Source organism: Harpegnathos saltator, unplaced genomic scaffold (assembly GCF_003227715.2).
Source record: "Harpegnathos saltator strain DR-91 unplaced genomic scaffold, Hsal_v8.6 scaffold182, whole genome shotgun sequence".
NCBI lineage: Eukaryota > Metazoa > Arthropoda > Insecta > Hymenoptera > Formicidae > Harpegnathos > Harpegnathos saltator.
The window spans coordinates 1558530-1580549 of NW_020229964.1; the positions used below are offsets into that span (position 1 = coordinate 1558530).

General features: G+C 46.0%; 1 protein-coding gene across 1 annotated transcript; it reads left to right on the forward strand.

Annotated features, from left to right (window-relative positions):
* The first annotated feature begins 2561 nt into the window (after window positions 1–2561).
* LOC105182485 (muscle segmentation homeobox) lies at window positions 2562–15255 on the forward strand. Its single transcript, XM_011139940.2, has 3 exons — window positions 2562–3843; window positions 9109–9290; window positions 13625–15255. Exons 1-3 carry the CDS (start codon window positions 2952–2954, stop codon window positions 13841–13843), a joined length of 1293 nt encoding a protein of 430 aa, XP_011138242.1. The 5' UTR covers window positions 2562–2951; the 3' UTR covers window positions 13844–15255.
* Window positions 15256–22020: the final 6765 nt, after the last annotated feature.

A 22020-nucleotide genomic window follows, 5' to 3' on the forward strand; every position in this document is an offset into this window, starting at 1 on the left:
AAAATCTTACGACGTTCAACATGAAAAACGGAAAAGTATCTAAAATATCTTTCGGAGAATCATTTGGTTTCAGACGTTTCAAAACACCAAGACGATCTACAAAATGATGAAGAAATTTCGAGACAAGAAATGGCTCGAAAAATTGTGCACATTCACCGCTCGACGTTGAATGTCCTGTTGATGATCAGCCGTCATTCCACGTCGCGATGATTCCTTTGCATATCATTGTTCCCAAAGTCATGTGACCTTCAGCTGATGAGACGAGCCTAAGAGACTAACGTTAAGTTACGCACGCACATTCACGCGTATTGAACATTTCCTTCGTCATGATATTAATATTGCACTGACGCTATATTTATTTGCCCGTCGAGACATTCTTAAATCGTCGAGACACGTCATCTCCGCGATGACAGTCGCTCGCGGCGATATTATCCGATACTCGATCGAGCGTCGGGAAAGCAAATCGACATCTCGAAAAACAAGCAACGAGAGATAACACGACTCTTTCAGGATAGAGAATCAATAAATGGCTCGTCGCCATCGAATAAATAAACGGACAAACGCGCGGTGTCGATCGGTCGGCTCAGCAGGTATGCCTTCTCTCTCCTTTCTCTCTCAGTCTCCCTCGTGGATCATTAGGAATAATGAAACGATATAAATTTGTTAGCGCTAGGTATATATACGCGAACTGTTTCCACGAGGGAGGGCTCGACATCGATTCTGATAAAGCGGCGAAAATAGACGCCGTGCGGATTTCCGCGCGATGAAATTTACGGCTCCAGCCAATTCCGCGAAAATGGAAGAACGTCCGCGAGGTTTTATTCGGCCGCGGTGCTTTATCGGCGCCCCTATCGGGACTCATTTGTTTTTGCTTATCGCGAAGTTACGTGACGGAGCAACCGTAAATATGACGGACGGGTGCGACGATGGGATCTCCGCGCCGTCAGAACAAACGCGCTCGCCACGGACGAGCCCCGAAAATCTCCCCGGCGCAGCGCGGCGCGGCGCGGCGCGACGGCTCGATTTAGGGGCTGAACGTCGAGAGGGAAGTCTCGAGGCTGAGAGGGGTTGACGTTCGACTGCGAATCGATATACCCGAGCTACCTGCATGCGCGAACAAACCGTATCTCCGGACAGCACCGGGAAGAAATGGCCGAAATTTCGGGGCTTTCGTATTTTCGCTTGTCCCATGTGCGCTCGTCGCGATCGCGATTTAATCTTCTCAGGGGTGATTTACGTTCGACGTGTTTTGTCCTATCTCCGCCGAATGTAATTAAACCTGTGTACAATAATTACGGCACTCGTCGCAACTGTCGTGCCGAAGTTATTAGCGATAATAATAACGATATCTATTGACGGCTACGCGCATCTCCTCCGATTACGTGAGAGGAAAATGCAGGAAGATAAAAAAAAAAGAGAACAAATCACACGCATGCTTAACAAGTAGGAATAAAACGGATACCTAACATGTTAATAATTAATAGAGTTGCATTAAATTCATCTGTAAGCTCATACACGTAACTACAAGTAAGTAAAATAAAAAAAAACTACGGGAAAGAGGACTGAAGAAAGAAAAAGAATATGTATGTAAATACAAAAGCATAAATTTTGAACCATTAAAAGAAGAGGATAGATATATAAATAAATATAACATATAAATAATACACATAAATATACACATAAATATAAATAAGTATAAATGATACACATAAAACGTAATGGAATAGCAGTTAGAGATCAGTAACAATATTATTAATAAAGTTATAGCAAGCGCTGGCACAAAATGTAACGGCGGTAAGTAGAAAAAAAATAGCATCGAGAATGAATCTTGGATTTCGCAATTTTCCGGAACAATTTCAAAGAAACCGAAAAGTTCGGCGAGGAAGCCTCAACTTTGCGTCTGTCGTTAAAGGACAACGAACGTGCAGAGAGGTAAGGACTTTCCCACAACTTTCCCACGACGGTTCCCCGCCGTAACGTGTTCACCACGGCACGACCAAACGTCACCACCTCCTCCGGTTTATCAGCGCCATTTAATATGCGGCGACAATTGAAAACTATCTTTCATCCACTCTTTCTCTCTCTCTCTCTCTCTCTCTCTCTCTCTCTTTTAATGTTTCTTTTTTTCAATCTTAATCACCCCGCCTAATTGCTCAATTGCGCTCATTACCGTCTCCGACGCAGTAAAGCGAGCGGTGATTAAATCTCTATTCCCCCCCTCCCCCGAACCCGCGCGGCGCTCGCGCTCCGTGACGGCGCGTCGCGTTTGCTACAGGAGAAACTTATCCCTCGCGGTGTACAAAAATCGGTGTATAGATAATTCCGCCTGCTCCTGCGACCCGGCCATGGGGCGGAGCGTCGCGAGGAATGCCCCTGCTGCTAGCTGCCAGCCTCGCCCCGTTTTCGCCCACTCCCTCTCGCTCTATCGTCCGGACTCCCCACTCTGCTTGGGACAGAGCTCTCTTCCTCTAACGACAGCATCGACCCCACCATGAGTAGCCGGTCGAAGGTAAAAGGAAAAATCAGGGCGGTGCTGGCTGGTTGAACGGTCAAACTCAGTCCACACGGAGAGCTCGGCTTGGCTGGAGGCTACCGGAGAGTCCTGGTCATCAGCGATCATTGATCCAACGGACCTGTCAAAGGCCGGACGATGTCCTTGGTGTAACGTCGATGTGTCTTCGCGCTACATCCTCCGAATTTGGACTGCTGGCTGGCTAGTTACCTGGCGAACGCTGAACCCGACCTAAGCTGACTCCGGCTTTTCGCGGGAGAACGTGCGCGAATCAGTGAGAGAGACGTTGGTGAAGCAGTGAACGCTACGGGTAGACGAATCGCGAGATGAGCGGCTAGCCGCTCTGGACTTCTTCGGCCCGAGGAGGCACCGAGAAACATCCCTGCGACCACGAGAGCAGTGTTAGTCGGCGTGCAACGTGCCCGACCGTCATCCGAGAATGACAGTACTAAGGATGACCTCGCCGGTGACGCCTGCATCGACCAGTCCCGACTCGTCAGACGAGACTCAGGCACTGCAGGCGAGCGCCAGGCCGGCTCATCGATTGAGCTTCTCCGTGGCGGCCCTCCTGGCGGATACGAGGAAGCCGTCGGAGCCTTCAACGAGGCAGGACAGCCTGTTAACATCGCCCAAGTCCTCACCGGTCGTCCCGTACTCGCCGCTTCGACATGAGCCGCGCATCACCACCGTCAACTCGTCGTCGCTCATGCCAAAGCATCCCTATGAGTTCAAGATGTCCCGGTGCATCTTCTCGTCCTCACCCGGCCCCAATCACGAGGCCAGGCTGACGCACTGCGTGTCTCCTCCCGGTGCCTCGGACTCCAGGACGTCACCGAGGTACCCCGAGGCCATCGACTTGGCCGGCAATGTTGAGACATCCAGGCGACCCACCGAAGGAAGTGTGGATTATCGCGTGCGTCTCAGCACCACCGACACCAGGACCACCCCGGAGTCCTTGGTGGGCTGCTCCTCATCTCCGAAGATCAGCCAGCAGGACACCGGCTCGCAATCGCCCCGGAGCAGCTCCCACGGCGAGGCCCGCTCGAGATGCTCCGAGACGGACGACGTCGAGGAGGACGACGAGAGCAGCCTCGTGGACGTGGAGGATCTCCAGAACCATGCGTCCAGCCCGACTCCTGTCAGGCCGACGCCAGCCTACCTCGGCGGCTTCTCCACCCTCGGAGGCATCCCCGGTATCCCGCCCAGCCTGCACCCCGCGGTCTGGGGCGGCGGCCACCAGAATGCAGCTGCAGCCGCCGCAGCGGCCGCCGCCGCTGCCGCGACGGCCACATTTTTCCCGTCGCACTTCTCTCATCATGCTCCTCTCAATGGTGAGTGCCAGTCTGACTAACGATCCGTCGCTCTCTCGATCTCGTCGAATGACCACGCTGTAGAGGCCACTTTTGACCTGCGCGTGTCGTTGAAGGGTCGTTGAAGGGTCGGGATACTTTGCGAGGCAACGGCGATGTTTCGCGATTACTAGCTTAATCCTGACCCACAATTTTGTTTTAATCCGCAAAGTAGTCGTAAATAAATTGACCAATCACAGTCGATTGTCACAAGAATAGTCGACTGTAGTAGGCCAATTCGCTTACGGTTTAGAGCTTAAGGCAAGATTGTGGACTAGGACTTAGTGTTGGTCAAGCTCGCTTTAAGCTTTAAGTCGTAAGCAAGTGACTAGTCACAGTCTTAATCTTTGACCGTGAGGAAAATAATCGGTTGTAATTGGTCAATTTGCTTACGCTTACGGCTTAAATCGAGGTTATGAACCGACATTTATGGCACGAGCAGAAGCAACGTCCTTTCGATTTCACTCGTCTCATCATTGACGATCTCGGTCAATATTTTAATGATCCGAGGCGAGTCTAAGATTGCCAGATGTCCTCCTTTGCGGCGGATTGTCTTTCTTTCTAGCCAAATTTTCATGTCCTGCCAAGGACGCTATTTGTTCTGCTCTAACGCGTCGAAGGGATTTTTCCTTTTTTCTCGCTTGTCGGATATGCTGCTGCAGTGACTTATCAGAGTCACTACCTAAAATAACAATCAATAAAATATCAATAACAAATATATAGTCTATAACAATGTCAATAACAAATATGCAAGATATGTAGATATATAAATGTATACATATGCAGTTGATACTTGACGTTCGGAAAGATAACAGACGCATTCCATACCCGACGACCTTTTCTTTTTTTAACTCATCGAAATTTTCGGCCGTCCTTCCCTATCAACTAGGAAATCTGACAATCCTAAGCGAGTCTCACAACTAAAGAATGCTTTACTCTAGTTATTGAAGAAGGAAGAGTGCAGGCACGAATTGGTCGCGAATCATAAATTGCGGGGATTCTCTTACGTCGAGGTTGATTCGCGGTGGAACGCGATCGAGCTTGTTGCAATGAACAAGGTAGAACTGTAGAAACGTCATGTACTCGGCGACGACTGCGGGTGTCTAATGACTTGCGCTTCGGTTGTGGGCGGATCGTGAATAGAAAAGGACGAATAGATCATATCTCGATGTTTCAATGCCGAGACGAAAAGTGGCAGTCGCTTTCATCGCTCGGAGGAGTGGATCTCTCCTTTCGGGTCGCAGTCGTTATTTGTTCCGGTTCTAATTTTCAAGGGCCGTACTGTTTATCCGCCGCTGCGACGACAATCGTGTTTGGGATACAGTCTTTGAACGTTGGCGGAGCGCCAATCACCGTGTCGGTGTTTCTTGGCGAATTCTTTTCATGGTTCATCGCGGCTAAAGCGATTACGCGGTTACAAGCGCGGTTTACGGATGGCAATTTCTCGTCGCTATATTGTATCGAGACAACTCGGCTTCTTATCGATACGTAATACCGAACGTGACGATACTCTTGAGAACATAAGCCCGGCGAGAGAGGCTTGATCGTCTCGCGGCAATAATCGAATGAGTGTACTTTCTGTTTACGATTCTGCAGCCTCGATTAGTGGCAATCGGCGATCTCAAAGCGAGACGGCGAGACTGGATAATTATCTAGAAATTTGTAGATCACGAATGTAAACGCGATGCCGACAGCCACGTCACGCAAAAAAGAATCAAACGCAGTCAGGTAGAATTATCTTCATTAATAAACAAGTCTCGAGTGATCAACTGCGGAACTTATTAGTCAGGCGATTAATGAATTGCAAAACTCGAGCGTCGAAGGAGCAATACGCGTCGTCACTTTGGCTCGTTAAACGAGCGAGTAGAGAGACCTAGCGCTGAGCCCAAGTGCGTTTTGCTCGACGAAACAATGGATGATTATCGGAGGAAAGGTGTCCCGAGACAAATCGAGCAATATCGACAAGCGAAAATTGATTTTCTAACGGCCACCTCGGCCGCCGCTAAACGATAGCCTACCGTCGCGTCGCTCGACCGCATCGAACGATTCTCACGTGTTTCTCGTTTGATCGACGGTTCTTAGAGCGGATTCACACCTTGGCGGAAAAGCAGAAAACAGAAAAACAGAAACCAATCAGAACTCGCGCTGGTAGTCTGTCTCTCTCACAAGAGACTATTAGCGTCTCTCTCTCTCTCTCTCTCTCTCTCTCTCTCTCTCTCTCTCTCTCTCTTCTGCTGTTCTGCTTTCTGCTTTTCTGCGTGAAGGTGTGAATCCGCCTTTACGCAAGAGATCGCGCGAGACGTCGATCGAATATCGGCCGACATTCTAACCTCCTACAACCTACTTGTCGATCCTCGGATGTTCCGACACTTTCATCGCCGAATTCGCCGCCTCCTTTGCCAGTCAATTTTCTCCGCTTTATTTTCGCGGTGCGACGTGTCAGCTATATGCGGATCTCCTCTCATCGATTCCTTATGCAAACAAGTTAACATGGATTTGTTCGATTATCATGTCTCCGTCCCGAAGAATTTCTACCGTCGAGACTCTACAGCGCGGTCTGTCGGCAATACTCAGCTGCACTAACGACCGAGTGATGTATAATGCCACTAAAGGAGCACATAAACAAGAAAGTTTCGCTCAAGAGCGAAGATGGACTTGCACGCTCGCGTGGTCTTCGCGAGCGTGAAAAATCCCCGGACGAGATCCCGGGCGCGGAATATACGCGGCGGAACGCGCCGTAATTCTGAAATATGGACTCTCGCGTGGAGGGCACTTTCACACACACACACACACACAGCTACCGGGGCGCACCCCTTCAAAGTTTTACGCCGCCGCTCTTTCGCCGTGATTATCCTAAATAAGTGATTCCGCACCGTAAAAAGGAGTTTACCGCCAAGGTGATACAGGTGCGTGTCGTGCGAGAGCACGCGGGAGCTCCTCGAGCCTACGGCTCGCCGCCGGCAAATTTCTCGCGGGACCAAGCTAGAAAAATTCTCCCCGGAAATTCCTCCCCCTCCCCCCTCCCCGCCTCGCGATACTCGAAACGAACATCGAAGCGTCGCGGCGAAATTGGGGCGGACGACGTTCTCGCACGCGACGACAAAAGGTACGACGACCGCGTCTCTCCCCCCCCCTCCATCCCCCCTCCCTCCTCCTCACCCCCCTCGCGGAATAGCGGACGCTATCTCAGCGGAATCGGCTAATTATTTCGAATGCGCATTCCCGATCAACCGGGCAGGCCTTCGCGGCAGCATCGAAATCAGCTCCCGCGTTTTCGGCGGCCCTACATCGCGGTTAGGGGGGAGGGAATCGGGGGGAGGGGCTCGAGATCACCGGATGCCGAGACTAATTGGAACCCTTAGCGAGCGGTGAGGAAACGTATACAAAGGACAATTCCCAAGTAGGATCAAGCATGGCGCGTTTTAAGTCTTCGGGTTTGATGCGCGGGGAATCTCGCCGTGCGCGGGGCAAGAGGAAAAGGGGACTCAGGGCGAGAGGAGAGATGAGCGAAGGGCGATTCCGACGACGAATTTGAAATTCAGAGTTCTCTCCGCGGCGGAACTCTCCGGCAAGACGACGTGGCCTTTTGTCTCGCCGGGATCTCCGCTCGCTTCCTCTCTCTCTCTCTCTCTCTCTCTCTCTCTCTCTCTCTCTCTCTCTCTCTCTCTCTCTCTCTCTCTCTCCCTCTCTCTCTCTCTCCCTCTCTCTCTCTCTCTCTCTCTCTCTCTCTCTCTCTCTCTCTCTCTCGGCACAGAAGCTGTGTTCGCCTCCGCTCTACAAATCTGTCAATTGTCTCGAGACAAATCTCGAGGAATATAACCGATATATTCCAATACCGCGGGCGCCCTGTACTCCTTCCTGCTTCGCGGGTGGCTCGACGCGCTCTCGATCATCCTGCACGTGTCGTGGAAGCGCAAGCGACGTTCCTCGTGTGACGAACGTTTGGCTGCCCCGAGCATTCACGTGGACGTATTTAAACGTCTGTACTTGATCCCGAGTGCGTGTTATGAATATCGAGAGAGAAAAAATGCCAGGACAGTTTTGCGTTCTATTGACGAGCGACGGGCAAACGCCGCGTAAACCACGGGAAGGATGCGATGACCTCCGCAGCTTGTGTTTATGAATGGATTTATATATATATAAACGAAATACGTGGAAATGAGATAAATATATATACAGACGGACTTGTATGTATATAAATAATTTCTAAACAGGAAAAACTTTCAATGAAATTAGCAGCAATAATTCACTTCTTTCTGCTTCCAGTTAAATATAAATGCTTCTACATAAATTTATCCCATTTTTATATACATATATATATATATATATTATTTATAGATAAATTTCTTGCAAATAGAAAATTAAGAAAATTTATTTATTCTTTTTATTACAATAAGAAACTTAGCATATCTTTATTATCTTTATGTGGATATTTCCATTTATATCAGGATTTTACTTACTGAATATTTAAATATATATAAATATATATAAAAATTTTATTTAGTATCACTAAATTATAAACTATATGTATATATGCGAAAATGCGATAAAAACGCTTCGATCGGCATTGACCGCGTCCGTAAAGCAACGAAACCTCGCAAACTCGCGTCTGTCTTTGCTCTCGACTTGAGTACGTTGAAAACGAAGCAGGCAGGAATAAAATCCGGATCTGCCTAAGCAGGACTCAGGCCGCGCGAGATCACGGCAACGACAAAGTGACGCTACGCTAAGCACGGCGACGAGCCGCGTGTTCTTGAACGTGCAATTATAAGCGACGCGGCTTTTTCCAAACGACGAGCGCGAGGAATAATACGGCGGCGGCCTCTCGGCGCGGGAGCGACGCCTTCCCCTTCGAACTGCAGGCGTTACGATCGGCGCTCTTATGCGAGCGGTAGTCGCGAGGCCCGGCCGTGTAGAAACAATTCGCGGCCGGAATTTTGCGGTTGGCCGGCAAAAAAGTAATGGGGCCAGTTTGCGGCGCCGTTCCGACGGAAAAATTATGAATTGCGCCCTAAAAAGATGCGTTTGCCTTCGCCGGGCTGTTCCGTCCGCTCGAGGCCGGCAAAAACGGGGCATTGCGGTCTCGGGGCCCTTTCCGTGGCTGGCCTACCGGATCCCCGCGGAACACCTTCGCGGTAGGACTATCTGTCCGTCAGTTTGTACATACGAGAGTAATGCTCGTCGCTGTTCCCCGCTGGACGACATGCACTTCGACTGAGACGGCGCTCTTCCTTTTTTCGCTTGCAGAGAACGGCGAGCCGGCCAAGATCAAGTGCAACCTGAGGAAGCACAAGCCCAACCGAAAGCCCAGGACGCCCTTCACGACCAATCAGTTGCTGGCCCTTGAGAAGAAGTTCCGGGAGCGACAGTACTTGAGCGTCGCCGAGAGGGCGGAGTTCTCGTCGTCGTTGAGCCTCACGGAGACGCAGGTAAACATCGATCTCTCCTTCTTCCCTTCCTCACCCTTTCTTTCTCCTTCCCCAGAAAGAGAGAAAGAGAGAGAGAGAGAGAGAGAGCGAATAAATCGACCGAATGCTAATTCCTCGAGACTCAAGAGCGCACTCGTACGTCCGACTATCCTTATTCTGAACGGGCTGACGCTGTTTATGTCCCGACATGCCGGCGATAAGCTAAATTCGCTTAAATAAAAATATGGATGTAAATATTCATGAACCACGAGAGAAGCGGAGATGGCCCGCTTATTATACTAATTGACCAATTTCGCTAACTCCTTGAATTTTCTCAGAGACGTGTCCTTTCGCAAGTCTGCGCGGACTTTGTCGCTCGGCTCTCCAGCTTTCTAATTAACTCGTTCATCTCATTTATCCTCCCCCCCCCTCTCTCTCTCTCTCTCTCTCTCTCTCTCTCTCTTTCGCTCACTCTCGCTCGCTCTCACTCTCTTTCGGTGCACACACAAGCGCGCCTGAGAATTAAAATAGCGTTTTATCAAATCCAGTCGTGTTTAATATTTGAAGTCGAGGCTGTGATAAATCCTGCGCTCGTTACACAGTCAAATCAGCGCATTAGCAATGCGGCCCGTCGTTAGAGTTGTCGTTTCCCCGGGTGAGCCGCGGCAGTCGATCCCCGGCGTCGTCCGCTTGAATTTCAAGCCGACGGCGGCGGCGGCGGCGGCGGCAGCGGCGGCGGCCCTCGTATCTTTCGGCACTTTTATTTCGCCGAGGCCGGCTGCCATTCACCAGTCAAAACAGCCTGTGCGTGTCTCCCATGCTTTGGTTATAGCTGGATGGCGCGCGCGCGCGGCCGCTACCAGATGCGCGGTAATTAGCGCACGTAAAACGCGCGCTACCCGGGAGCCGCGGCAATGCGAGGCAAAGAGGAGACGGTAATTTTATTAATAGACTACAAATTGGCTGAAACGCGTTCCGCGATAGCACGCGATGACCGGCCAATTATCTCCAGCTGAAAGCCCGACTCCGCCAACGATTCCCGAAAGGCGTTTCGCGTGTCATCGGACTCGATCAACGCACGAACGCGCGATTGCGAGTCTCACGGTCTGTCGTTTCCGCGCGACGGCGAGATGTCCCGGCGACGATTTGCGCTCAGAGTCCTCGACTAATTTCTTCGATACGGCGCTCGCGCGTCCCGTAATGTTACTTGACAGCCGAAAGCGAGCGTAGCGCGAAATACTTTTATATATAGAGTGTTTAAAGAAAAGGGTTCAAGACATTGTGGGGAGAATCGTGTCTGTAGGCTAAAAAAATAGGCTATTTTCACGAGCTTTTTATTTCGGAAACTAAGCGGACGATTGATTTCAAACTTGGTAGAAATAATAATATGTATCAACTTGTAAGAGTAAGTTTTTATAGTGTTATATGAATAATAATGTAGCAGATACACAAAAAATAACGTGACATGTTTAACCGTTTCATGGCTCGCATAAAATCTCGAAATATGGTAGACTGGGACAAAAACGCAAGTAAGATAATTAATGTACGAATTTGCCGCTATGTCGTCTGAAGGGAAATAAAAAACGAACTACTTTTTTGATAATTTTAAGACATTTAAAAATTAGATTTGAAAAATCGCTATAAAAATCGATAGTTTTACGGTAAAAATAAATATAAAAAATTAGTATTTTTTTATTTCGCTAGTTCACGTGATAAAGAGACATGTTTCGAATGTGTAACTACATGCTGAAGTCGATCGGTTCATTAGCTTGTCTCAAATTGTAGGGTTCAGTTAAAGCAGTCATTTCGAAAAAAACACATTTAAAGTTTCATGTACTACTCAATCATATTTGTAGTACTTACGTAAGTTTCAGCCTAATCGGCAATTCCAGGTCCATATAATGAATTCTTCTCGACTTCATGAAACTTTTTTTTACATTTCTAAGTTTCGTAGGATTGTTTCTGCAGCAATTGTATGACGAAACTTTGAAAGACCCAGTGAGCGCTCTGATTTTGACTTGTGCGCCGCTTCGAATAATAGGTTGTAACTTTCGTAATTTTCTGAATTTTTTAATACGGATTTTAGAATGAGTTTTTAACAACATGCATTTTCAGAAAATATAATAAAACGAATCAATTTTTTTATCCTAACGACAGGATTCCTTCTTTAAAGGCAAGTAGGGAAGAAGTTCTGATAAACGTGTGGGTCGAAAAATTAATAGCACCGGACTTATGAACAATTATTTATTTGTTTAATTGTAGCAAGTGATCTACTCACCTCTAATGCTTACAAAGTTTACACAAGATTTTTTACATGTCCTCCTCCTGTTTCCGCAAACGTTTTACATCTTCGTACCGTAGAATTGTGAACTCTTTCAGAAATTCTCGGCTTTGTTCTAATTATTTGACAGGCATTTTGTATTTTCCGATGTAATTTTATGTCGTTTATCGGTGAAGAGTACACCATGCTCTTGAGAAATCCCTATAAAAGAAGTACAGGAGATTTAAATCAGGCCCATGAAACTGGTTCACCTCGTCCAATCCATCTTTCACCGAAGGATCTATTTAAATGTTGTCAAACGCTGAGTGCAAAATGAGCTGGAGCTCCATCGTACATAAGCCCACAGCCGGGCTTAATTAAACTATTTGTTTTAATTAAAATAAATAATTATTCATAACTCCGACATTGTTAATTCTTCGACCCACATTTATTGAGACTTTCTCTCTTCCATCTTGTGAGGATTATATGTCTTTAGAGCCCTAAACCTTTTTTTTAAACACCGTGTATACATGTTTTACACATACACATTATACGTAGTATTACTAATATGTACAATTTACTTTCAATAAATAAAAAAATAACGTTGAAAAGTTTAATTAAAAAATTACAAATTACATACAATTACGATAAATATATACATAAACAAACATAGTAGACATGAAAAACAAGCAGACATAAAGAAGTAAAAAATCAAATTTCGAAGTAAAGTTTGCTATGAGTATAAGTTTCAAAACGCGTACACAAAGCAATATTATATTGTTTACAACAGTTATAACAAATGTTGTAGTTATCCATTTTGCGGCAGTCAACTAAAATCGACAATCGTACCGAAGAAGTTAAGACAGACGTCGATGAAACTAAAGCGAAAGGCAACCGTTCGTTTGCGACCGCGATATGTCTGAGGTTATTTGTCGGCTTCGGACCCGATCGATCGTCGTCGAGACGCCATCATGAAAATCGTGTTCTAAAATATTCCACCAGATCTCGACTTGCCCACTTTGCAACAGTGACGGGCGATCTCGATTCGATTTGCAGAAAATCGATTCCTTTCTACTCGATTTTTGCACAGGTCGATTTTTTGACAGAGAATCGATTTTCGACCCGTTAATATGCTTATTGATTAATGTGTTTCGTACAACGAAGAATTCAACTAGTGGCAACGTCCGAAAGAATCGATTTAAAAGATCGATTTTTAGAGAAGATCGATTTTCTGAAAATCGAATCAAGATCGTCCATCATCTGAGGCCATTGAAACTAATCAATCACAGTCGATTATTCCTCTAACGCAAGGAGAACAATCGATTCTGATTGATCAGTTTTCTTTCGATCTTACAATTATGGTTAAAATTCTCCTACGTGCAATGGCCTTAAGGCCCGGACACACAGAAAACTTCAAGCGGTAAAATGTAAGCAGTAAGTAAATTGAGCAATCATAGTTGAATATTTTTGGGCCGTAAGGAGAATATAATCAATTTTGACCAGCCAATTTCCTCGCTGCTTAAGTTTTTCTGTGTGTCCGGGTTGCGAATGCCGACGGACGGATGAGCGAATCTCGCGAAGCCGTCGTGAAGCCGGCGCGATTTATTCGCGAGGGGTCCAATGAACACCGAGGCAACCTCACATTAACGATAGATATCGACATCGACATGACCGGTACGACGATAATATTCCTTAACGCAGTGCGTACGTGATAAATTTCTCGGGTGCTAATTAATTTCGGCCGCGGGGACAAACACTCGTCCTCGTTCCTCTTCGCTTCGCGTCGGCTCGCTGGACAAAAAAGCGGCCCGGGATTCTGCCATCCAGCCACGGTGTGCCTAGCCATTTATTTTCCCCGGTATACAGATTTACGCTCGCGATACGCGCGCTATAATGTCGAGCGCTTGGAAACGGCCGATCGCCGACGTCATTGCGTGCCGAATGATCATTAAATCACGCCGACGCACTCGGCGAGCCGCGCTCCGCTGCGCATTAGTCGCCGCGCGCGTGCGCGTGCGCATGCGCGCGCGCGACCGAAACTCATCGCGCTAAATATTATGCCCTGCTGTAAATTCCGCGTGATTTATCGTTGCAGGTGAAGATCTGGTTTCAGAACCGGCGCGCCAAGGCGAAGCGCTTGCAAGAGGCGGAAATCGAGAAGCTGAGAATGTCGGCCGTCAGGCAGCATCACACCGCGCTCTACGGCTCGCATCCGAGCATCCTCACGCCGGCCGGCCTTTATCCCGTAGGAATGCTCTCTCACCCCGGCCTGACGGCTCACCACCCGATTGCCCAGCACCCCGCGAGAGAATGAGAGCAGCGGCACGCGATGGCCGAACACCCGGAGCGGCCTGTCGTCGAGTCGTAACACGAGAAATCAGTCGCGAGCTGTGGAAAAACGGGACATCGTGCCGTCGCAACGCGACGGGTAAAGGCCCGGCCACACGGAAGAACTCGTGCAAGAAGGCGTGAGCGGCAAACAAATTGAGCAATCGCAGTTGGATTTTCGGCCGGATAAGAAGAGTAATCAAGTGTTGACCAGTGAGTTTCCTCACTGCCTATTACCCGTATTCATAGTCCTTCCTTGAGAAATAAGGATTCCTTATTCCTCATTTTACATTTCATAAAACTTCCTTGATCAAACAAGAAGCCTTACTGGCATCTCAAAGAAAGTCACGAGCTTCCTTGAGACGGAAATTACCTTAGATCTGTTCGTTTTCGCTGCACTTCTAAACTAGTGCACAAAAGTGCAATAAGTTTGTAGCACATAATGCGCAGAATAAACCAAACATAACCTGCAACATTTTTGTCCCATTACAATTTATTTGTGATGTCGCGCTTTCAGACTGAAAGTGTATAAAGAAAAGAAAGGACAATGGACAACGAATTTTTAAATGATCCTGACAAAGGATTTTTTTTTCGATAACCTTCTCAGCGATAAGCTGCGCCAAGAGCATTCGCTCTTGCTCCGTATAATGTACGCTTTTATTATCTTTATCCATATTACAATATGCACTGCTAAACTGATGTTAAGTTATAGCTGCGATCCGATATCCACTGCTAGTACTAAAAATCTACAGCTCGTGTCACGTATATTATAAAGTTTCAATATTAACAATATCGGAATGTAGCCCTCTTTCCTTCTTTCCTTCCTTCCTTCCTTCCTTCTGGAAGGAAGACTCGAGATCTATTTATGAAATAAGGTGGCCTTGGAGATTCAAGGAATCCTTTATCGAAGCTTCCTCCATTCTTAAGATAAGGAAGGACTATGAATACGGATATGTGTCTTACCGCTCGAGTTTTTCTGCGTGTCCGGGCCTTATAATTCGGGGGATGAATCCGCAGCGGTCATTGGTCGACGAGGGCTTCGATCGCGCATCTCAAGGTGACGCTCTCACAGACGAGATCGCGTTTGCGCCCTCCGATATTAGGAAGCGAGAGTTTCCTCGAGCCCGACGGCGACTGTCCGCAGGAGGAGCGTGTGGGTTGTTGTAAATAGACTGTAAATATCACTGACTCGCCGTTTCAATCGCTTTTGTATATAAACGCCTAGTGGACTACCGCAAAAATGGCGCCGAGTTTGCGCAGTAATGCGCGAAAAAGCAGTGAATCTCTATTACGCATATTTAGAGAGAGAGAGAGAGAGAGAGAGAGAGAGAGAGTCCGAAGAAAGTCCGTTTTCCAATTTTGTATAAATGTAAAGAGTGATCGTACGGCACACGATTAGGAGAGTTTATTTAATAAATTGTATTGTCGTAATTAGCTGGATTTATTTGTCTTCTAGTTGCCTGACACTCCCGCCTTCTCGCCCCGATCGAATATTCCCAGCGAGCACCGAGCGACAGTTACGTAACTGTTAGTTGTAATTTCCCGCTCAACAATGTAATCTTTTTGTGCAACACACGTGTTGTATCGCACCTACATTGTTGAGCGGGAAATGATAAGTAACGGTTGCGCTGCTGTTTGTTACTTGCTGCTTGTCGGCTACTAAATCGTACCCTGAACGAACCGCATTGGTGTGTGTTGGGATACTTTATCGGTATTGCTCGCTGAACGACGAAAATTCCCCGCCGCAATCTCGAGATAAATCTTTCCTCGACGGGGATTACTACTTAACGACGTCTCATTAATGTTTAATGTCAGTGCTTAACATAACCTCAACGACTCTCGACAAAAGTGGGAAATTAAAATCGACCACACATTGATACTTGCGCGGCGTGAGGCACTTGGAGCGTTCACTCCAAGACACGCAGTTAAGGGCTTCAGAGACTCAACCGATAATTTCGCGAACAACCTCGGTATAATCGGACCTTCACTTAAAGTCCCAGCGGAGGGTCCAGCGCCGAGGGGAAAACCGACAGCGAAACATCGTGCGTGTAATTATGTGACGGAAACTATCCGTCACGCGTTTTCCCAGCTGCAAATAATAATTTACCATGCCACAATGGCCGTGCCAGCGGCGCGGGCAGAACGCCTAAGTCCACGTCTAAGTTTGAGCAGCTACGTGAGCCTAGCCGGGCCGTGCACCGGACGGCGATTACGCGAGCGCGATTACGCGGTATCCGAGAATGGCGGCTCTGTGCGTATATGTCGTTGGGATAAATTAGCCGTGGCAATTAGTTTCGGAATCAGCCTCGCCGGGTGGTTGGCGCCACCATCTTGATTGCCAGCGGGGAAGAGCCTTTAAAGACAGTAGCCAGCACTGTTTGCCGAAAGAGCCGCGCCGTTCGCGCGGGCTAATTAGCGATGCCCACCGAGATATCTCGCCGACGCACGCTAATAATACCGAGCATAAATATTCCGAATTTTTTCGTCTGCCGGGCCGGCTGCTCCTTCTAACCCCTTTTCCCCGAGCATCCGAGCAGTCGCTCGCGATATATCATTTTTGCATTAGTTAATTGCACCTTTGTCTCTTAGCTCGGCCGGGCAGGCAAGCGAGCAGCAGCCAAAAGTTTCAAGAAGCTTTGACCGGCGGGTCAAGCGTATGTAAAACCAAACGGAAACGTTGGAAAGCGGGACTTTATGGGACATGAGGGCTGTAGCTGGCGCGAGTGCCCAAGAGGTCACACCTGAGCCATAAAATGACGCAACCGGTGAAATTCTCAGGCGACGTCGAAGCGGTCGATACTTTTTCACGCACTTTACGCGCGACGGACAGGTTTGCGAGAAGTTACAGCCGCGGTCTTATTTGCTCGACGAAGCGGCCGCGTCGGCCGTAAAAACTGGCACTTTTCGAATTGATAGCGCGCGATTGTCAACAACTCTCTGTTGGCTTATCGTTCGCGAGAGGGTTATTATTATTTACAAAAATACGCGGCTCACAGACTCGCAAACTTATAATTGCTTCTTTATCTTATCATCTCCCCTCTCCCGTGATGCAGGCAATATTAACACATCGTTATAGAAACATGTATCATTACCCGCCCATTCACAATGCGTCATTAGACCGGTATTTATCGCGGAATAACTCTTTGTCTCGCGTGTGAGATGAGCCGGCGATACGATAAGAGCGCTTTAGATGGAAGTAACTCGTCCTTCACTCCGCTGCTCGGAGGTTTCCCTGTGGAAGCTCGACGCGTACACGCACTTGTAACGCGCCTGTAACAGTCTTTTTAATTAAGAGCCACGGCTCGCCTAGGGAGCCCTTCGCGAGGAACCCCGCGTCGGAATATTTTCCAGAAGGGAATGCTACGTGCCTGAATTTTAATCGCGCAATTAGTCGCCAGTCATTACCGCTTATACTCGCTTCGACCACTGCCTCGACAAAGTCAGATAACGTCAGATCTTATCGGGCGAGAGCTACCGTATAGGTTTTACTAGCCGCTTCGGAAACAGCTCGTGTACGCATACTTTGCGAGCGCTTGCTGTGCCGGAGAAAGATCCTCCTGCGTCTCCTGCATCTCGACCTTGCGCCGCGCAACAACATTACACTTGTTGTTAGGCAACGATTACACTCGGCAACTGATTCGTCGCGTCCAAACAACTTCAAATCGGCCTTAACCCCTCGTATGGCACACTTCTTCTATCCGACGGATTTCTGTGAAATCTTGCATTTTTATGTTCTTTTCCTTTGGCTCGCTGATTACTGATATCTGAAGTCAGATTTCAAAACTTCAAAATGGCAGACCCAATATGAAAGAAATATATTATTATAAAACACGTTTGTGAAATTCACAGAATATTGACAAATTGACAGTTTTTACCTCCACAAATTTTTTTCTAAAAAAAAATCGAGCGTGCGAAAATCTCTGAAGGAAATATATATTGTACTTTGACATGTGAAAAATATTCAGCAAAATTTTGAGCTTCTAATCTTAAATACTTTCCAAAAAACTAAATTTTTTCAAATCGCTTTCCTCAATTTTATCTATTTGTAATAAATAATTAAAAATGAATAATCGGATATAAAAACCATGGAAAAGTAAGTTTTAATATATTAGAGAAATGTGAAATCATTCTTATTTTATCAACAAACTGTAAACAATATATCATGAAAATGAAAGAGAAATGGATGGAAGATATATTTACTGCACCCGAAAAAAAATATTCTATTTGTAAAATGATTTTTCCCATTCTAACCATTAATTCACGATATTATTTTGTTTTCCTCTTATTTCAAGAGAATTTCCTCTTGTATCAATTAATTTTCCTCTTATATGAAAAGGAATATGTTGATTCGAATGTCAGCTTATTTTGTTCAGACATGCTCTACTTGCAGACATGAACGAAAAAATTCAAGGTCGAGGTCAAGGTTAAATTTGAGATCACAAAAAAACAGAACTTTGTGAACCCTAAAACTTTTGTTCGGATTATTTTTCTCTATAATGCATAGATTCTGAGATAGGTTAGGTCTGAGATAGGGAGGGGGACGATTCGTTACTTTTGGAAAACTTGGTATATTACTTTTCGCTATATACATTATAATAATTTTTTCAAATTAACCAATGTAACTAGTAAGAATAAAATACAGTAAAAATAAATGATAATCCTCCTAAAAACAGATTAAATAATCTGTGTATAAAAGAAAATTTATATTAAAATCAATAAGACTGATATAATACATGTAACATATAATTCTTCTAACCTTAAGAATAATGTGATTAATAATAAGAATAATATTTTCCTCTTAATTTTAGAGGATTCCTCTTGAGACCGTATATAAGAGTAATATCCTCTAAAATTTAAATGATTCCACTTGTTTCGAAATTACTTTTTTTTGGGCGGCACTGTTACACGCACAAAAGGTGAATGGCGATAAAAATTTCTCTTTCTAGCTCTAGTTCTAACATTGACTCTCAAGACTCCGGATTAAATTTAAATGGAAAGCATTGACATTGGATGCATCCGGTATAATGGCAACGTCTATGCCGGAGAAGCGCACTTCGACTGCGTCCCAATTACATTTCCTATGCAACTGATTAATATGTTTGTCACTTTCAACACGCACCTTGTTTCCATGGCGTGTATTCACGATTTCCATATAGAGTCGACTTAGTTCGAGCGAGCCGGCGGGTCAAGATCTTTATACGATTGACTTTAAAATAGAGATCGACTCGCATTATGAACTTCCCGTATGCCATTTGGGTTTCATGAAATGCCGTTAGTTTCTAAACGCGCGTTTTTCACGAGTCATCCTCGAGCCAATACACAAAAATAACAAGTTTGAGCGAACGAGTGCTCATCATCGACGCTCAATAACTGGCGCCTCATCAGCTACTCTGTATTTAATCGGAATGCTGCTATTAGATTGCGTTACACCCGGAATTATACGATTTCACCTGCGAATTGGCGCGCCTGATAAGCCTCACAATCGAAACACACGCACGCAATAATACTTCCTCATCGTTCCGCAACAAATTTGCAAAATATAATCAACCTTATCCTGAGCGCAACGCTTTGAAATTCCGAATGTGAATAATTCCATGCAAGTGTTGCATCATGTATTTTGTACCGTGTCAATGCCAATGTTGCGCGGTTTATTTTCTCAGATTATACTCCGCAAGTGATAATTTTATTCGCAACTGCGGCCGCCGCATTTTAATTTTAAAACGTGGAAAATTGCTCGACTGAGTCAGTTTAGCGCGTCGCCGACGTAAATACAAGACGATACATACTTCGCAGATTAATGATAATTTATATCATTCAAATCAATATTAATATCAGTTAGGCGCGTTAGTAAAATTTTAAAAAATATTTAAATTGTAAATAAATCGTAAATATGTATATATTTTTTGGAATAGATTTCCTAATTTTTCTATTAATTTTTTAGAATTTTAAGCTAATATAATCTAATCTAACCTAACCTTACTTTCCTTATTTTTAGCATAGAATAGACTCGTTTATTTAGGAAGGCGAAAGATTTCTCCGTAATGATCTGATTGACTACCAAATTAGGTTACATTAATTTAAAATTTTGAAAAATTAAGATCCATTCAAGAATATATATATTTACGTATACCATATATCCAAGCGCAAGCGGTCGGTCACTGTCCGTAATTGCTCATAACCTTGCCACAAACAACGAGCGACGGCCAAAACTTTTCGCAAGTTAGTCAAAGCCATGTCTTTGATAACACATGTCAAGGTCGATGAAAACGGCGAGATCGCCAAAGATATTATTAGGTTATTAAGTATGAAATGAATGATTTCGAATCAAAAGTTTGGTTTATTATATCTCAAACTAGAAATAGTACAATTAATCAATACAAAAGTATGCGCCTAAACTATCGACACAGTCCCGCCATCTTAACGGTAGCTTATTTATGCCAGCAGCGAAGAAGCCTGAAGAGCAGGTGACAATGAAATCGCGGAAGACATTATCCACAGCTTTGTTGAAAATTGAATATTTTTCCCTGCACGAAATGGTCCAGTGCCTGGAAGAAGTGGTAGTCAGTTGGTGATCTGATGAATACGATGGGTGACAGACAGTTTCCAGGTCCAGCTCCTGTAGTTTGAGCAATGTTGTTTGTACGACATGTGGTCGAGCGTTGTCTTGCAAGAGGATTAGCCTGTCTCTATTGATCAATCTCGGCTGTTTAATTGCAAGCATCTTCATCATTTCGTTCAGTTAGTTACAGTACAGACATCCGCTGTAATCGGTTGACCAGGTTTCATGAAGCTATAGTGACTAATATTCCCCAAAATAGCATCTAACACGCGTTAACGTGAGTTTCAACTCATTAGCGATGCGTGGATGGACACATCCAGATCTCACGTGCGTGAGCCGCTGATGTATTCGCCTCGATATCACGGTGACCTAATAACCCCAAGATGCAAGGGGATCGAGAGATCGAAGCCAACTCCGCGAGATTCCGGGCTATCTGTATTCCTTTCACATGTTTACCTCGGCTCTCGAGTGTTTGTTGTTATTCATTATATCGCATTTTCACAGACTTGCTCTCGAATTTCGCATCACCTCCTTCTCCCCTCCCCCGTTGCCGCCGTTTTGTTTTGTACTGTCGCCCGCTCTCGAGATGAGAGATCGTTATTTCTGCGACGAGTTTCCCCGAAATTCTGCAACGCGACGAATCTCCGACAGGCGATTGTAAGGGAGAATTATACATTGGCAGAAAAGCAGGAAGCAGGAAGGTAGCAACCAATCAGAACTTGCGCTGCTAGTCTATTCTTCTTTTGAGAGAAAGAGACAGAAGAGAAGGACAGACCATCAGCGCGAAATTTGATTGCTGCTTTTCTGTTTTCTGCTTTTCTGCCCAGATGCGAATCCTCCTTAAGGGAGAATGTTTGTCTCTGTCTTGCGAGAGAGACAGACTATCAGCGCGATTTCTGATTGCCTTTCTGCTTTCTGCTTTTTTTTCTGCCAAGGTGTGAATTCGCGCTAACTCGTCGTTGAAGAGAACGAAGTCGGGCTACGAGGGAGTCTCTACGATTGGAAGAAAACGCGATCGGGAAGAAAACCTCTCTGGTAGACGTTACCGTGTCGGTTTGCATGGAAATCGACCTCGCCGCAAATACATCCGCCGCTCTTGTTGTTGAATAACAAACGACGCTGCTCGCGAGCATGTGATTACGATCCATCAATATTCCCGCGTTGTGACGGCGCGTTTTTATCGCGCCATTTAAATACCGGGCTCGTTGAAATACCGCCTGCGTAACACAATAACGTGGAGTCGTCGTCGCCGCCGCCGCCGCCGCCGCAGCTTCCGCCGTCGTCATCGACCGTTAACCGTAATGATTTAATTAGCGTACCTTTCTGTAGAAAGCCGATTCGCCGGCAGCCGAATGTACCTATCGTCATTTGCGCGGCCCCGTGTTTTTCGAGCCAATTATCGGTATTACAGCGCGATTCAAATTATCTCTCTGTTGTCGAATTAATGCTCGCGTCCCGCTTTTCGGAGAAGGCGACTCGCACGCACGCACGCATGCACGCACAAAGTGGGCTTTAATGAGCGATTAACCCGGCGTTATGCAACAAAATTAATTATCTACTGATACGTATAAATGCCTTCTACGGAGAGTACATAAACGATCGCG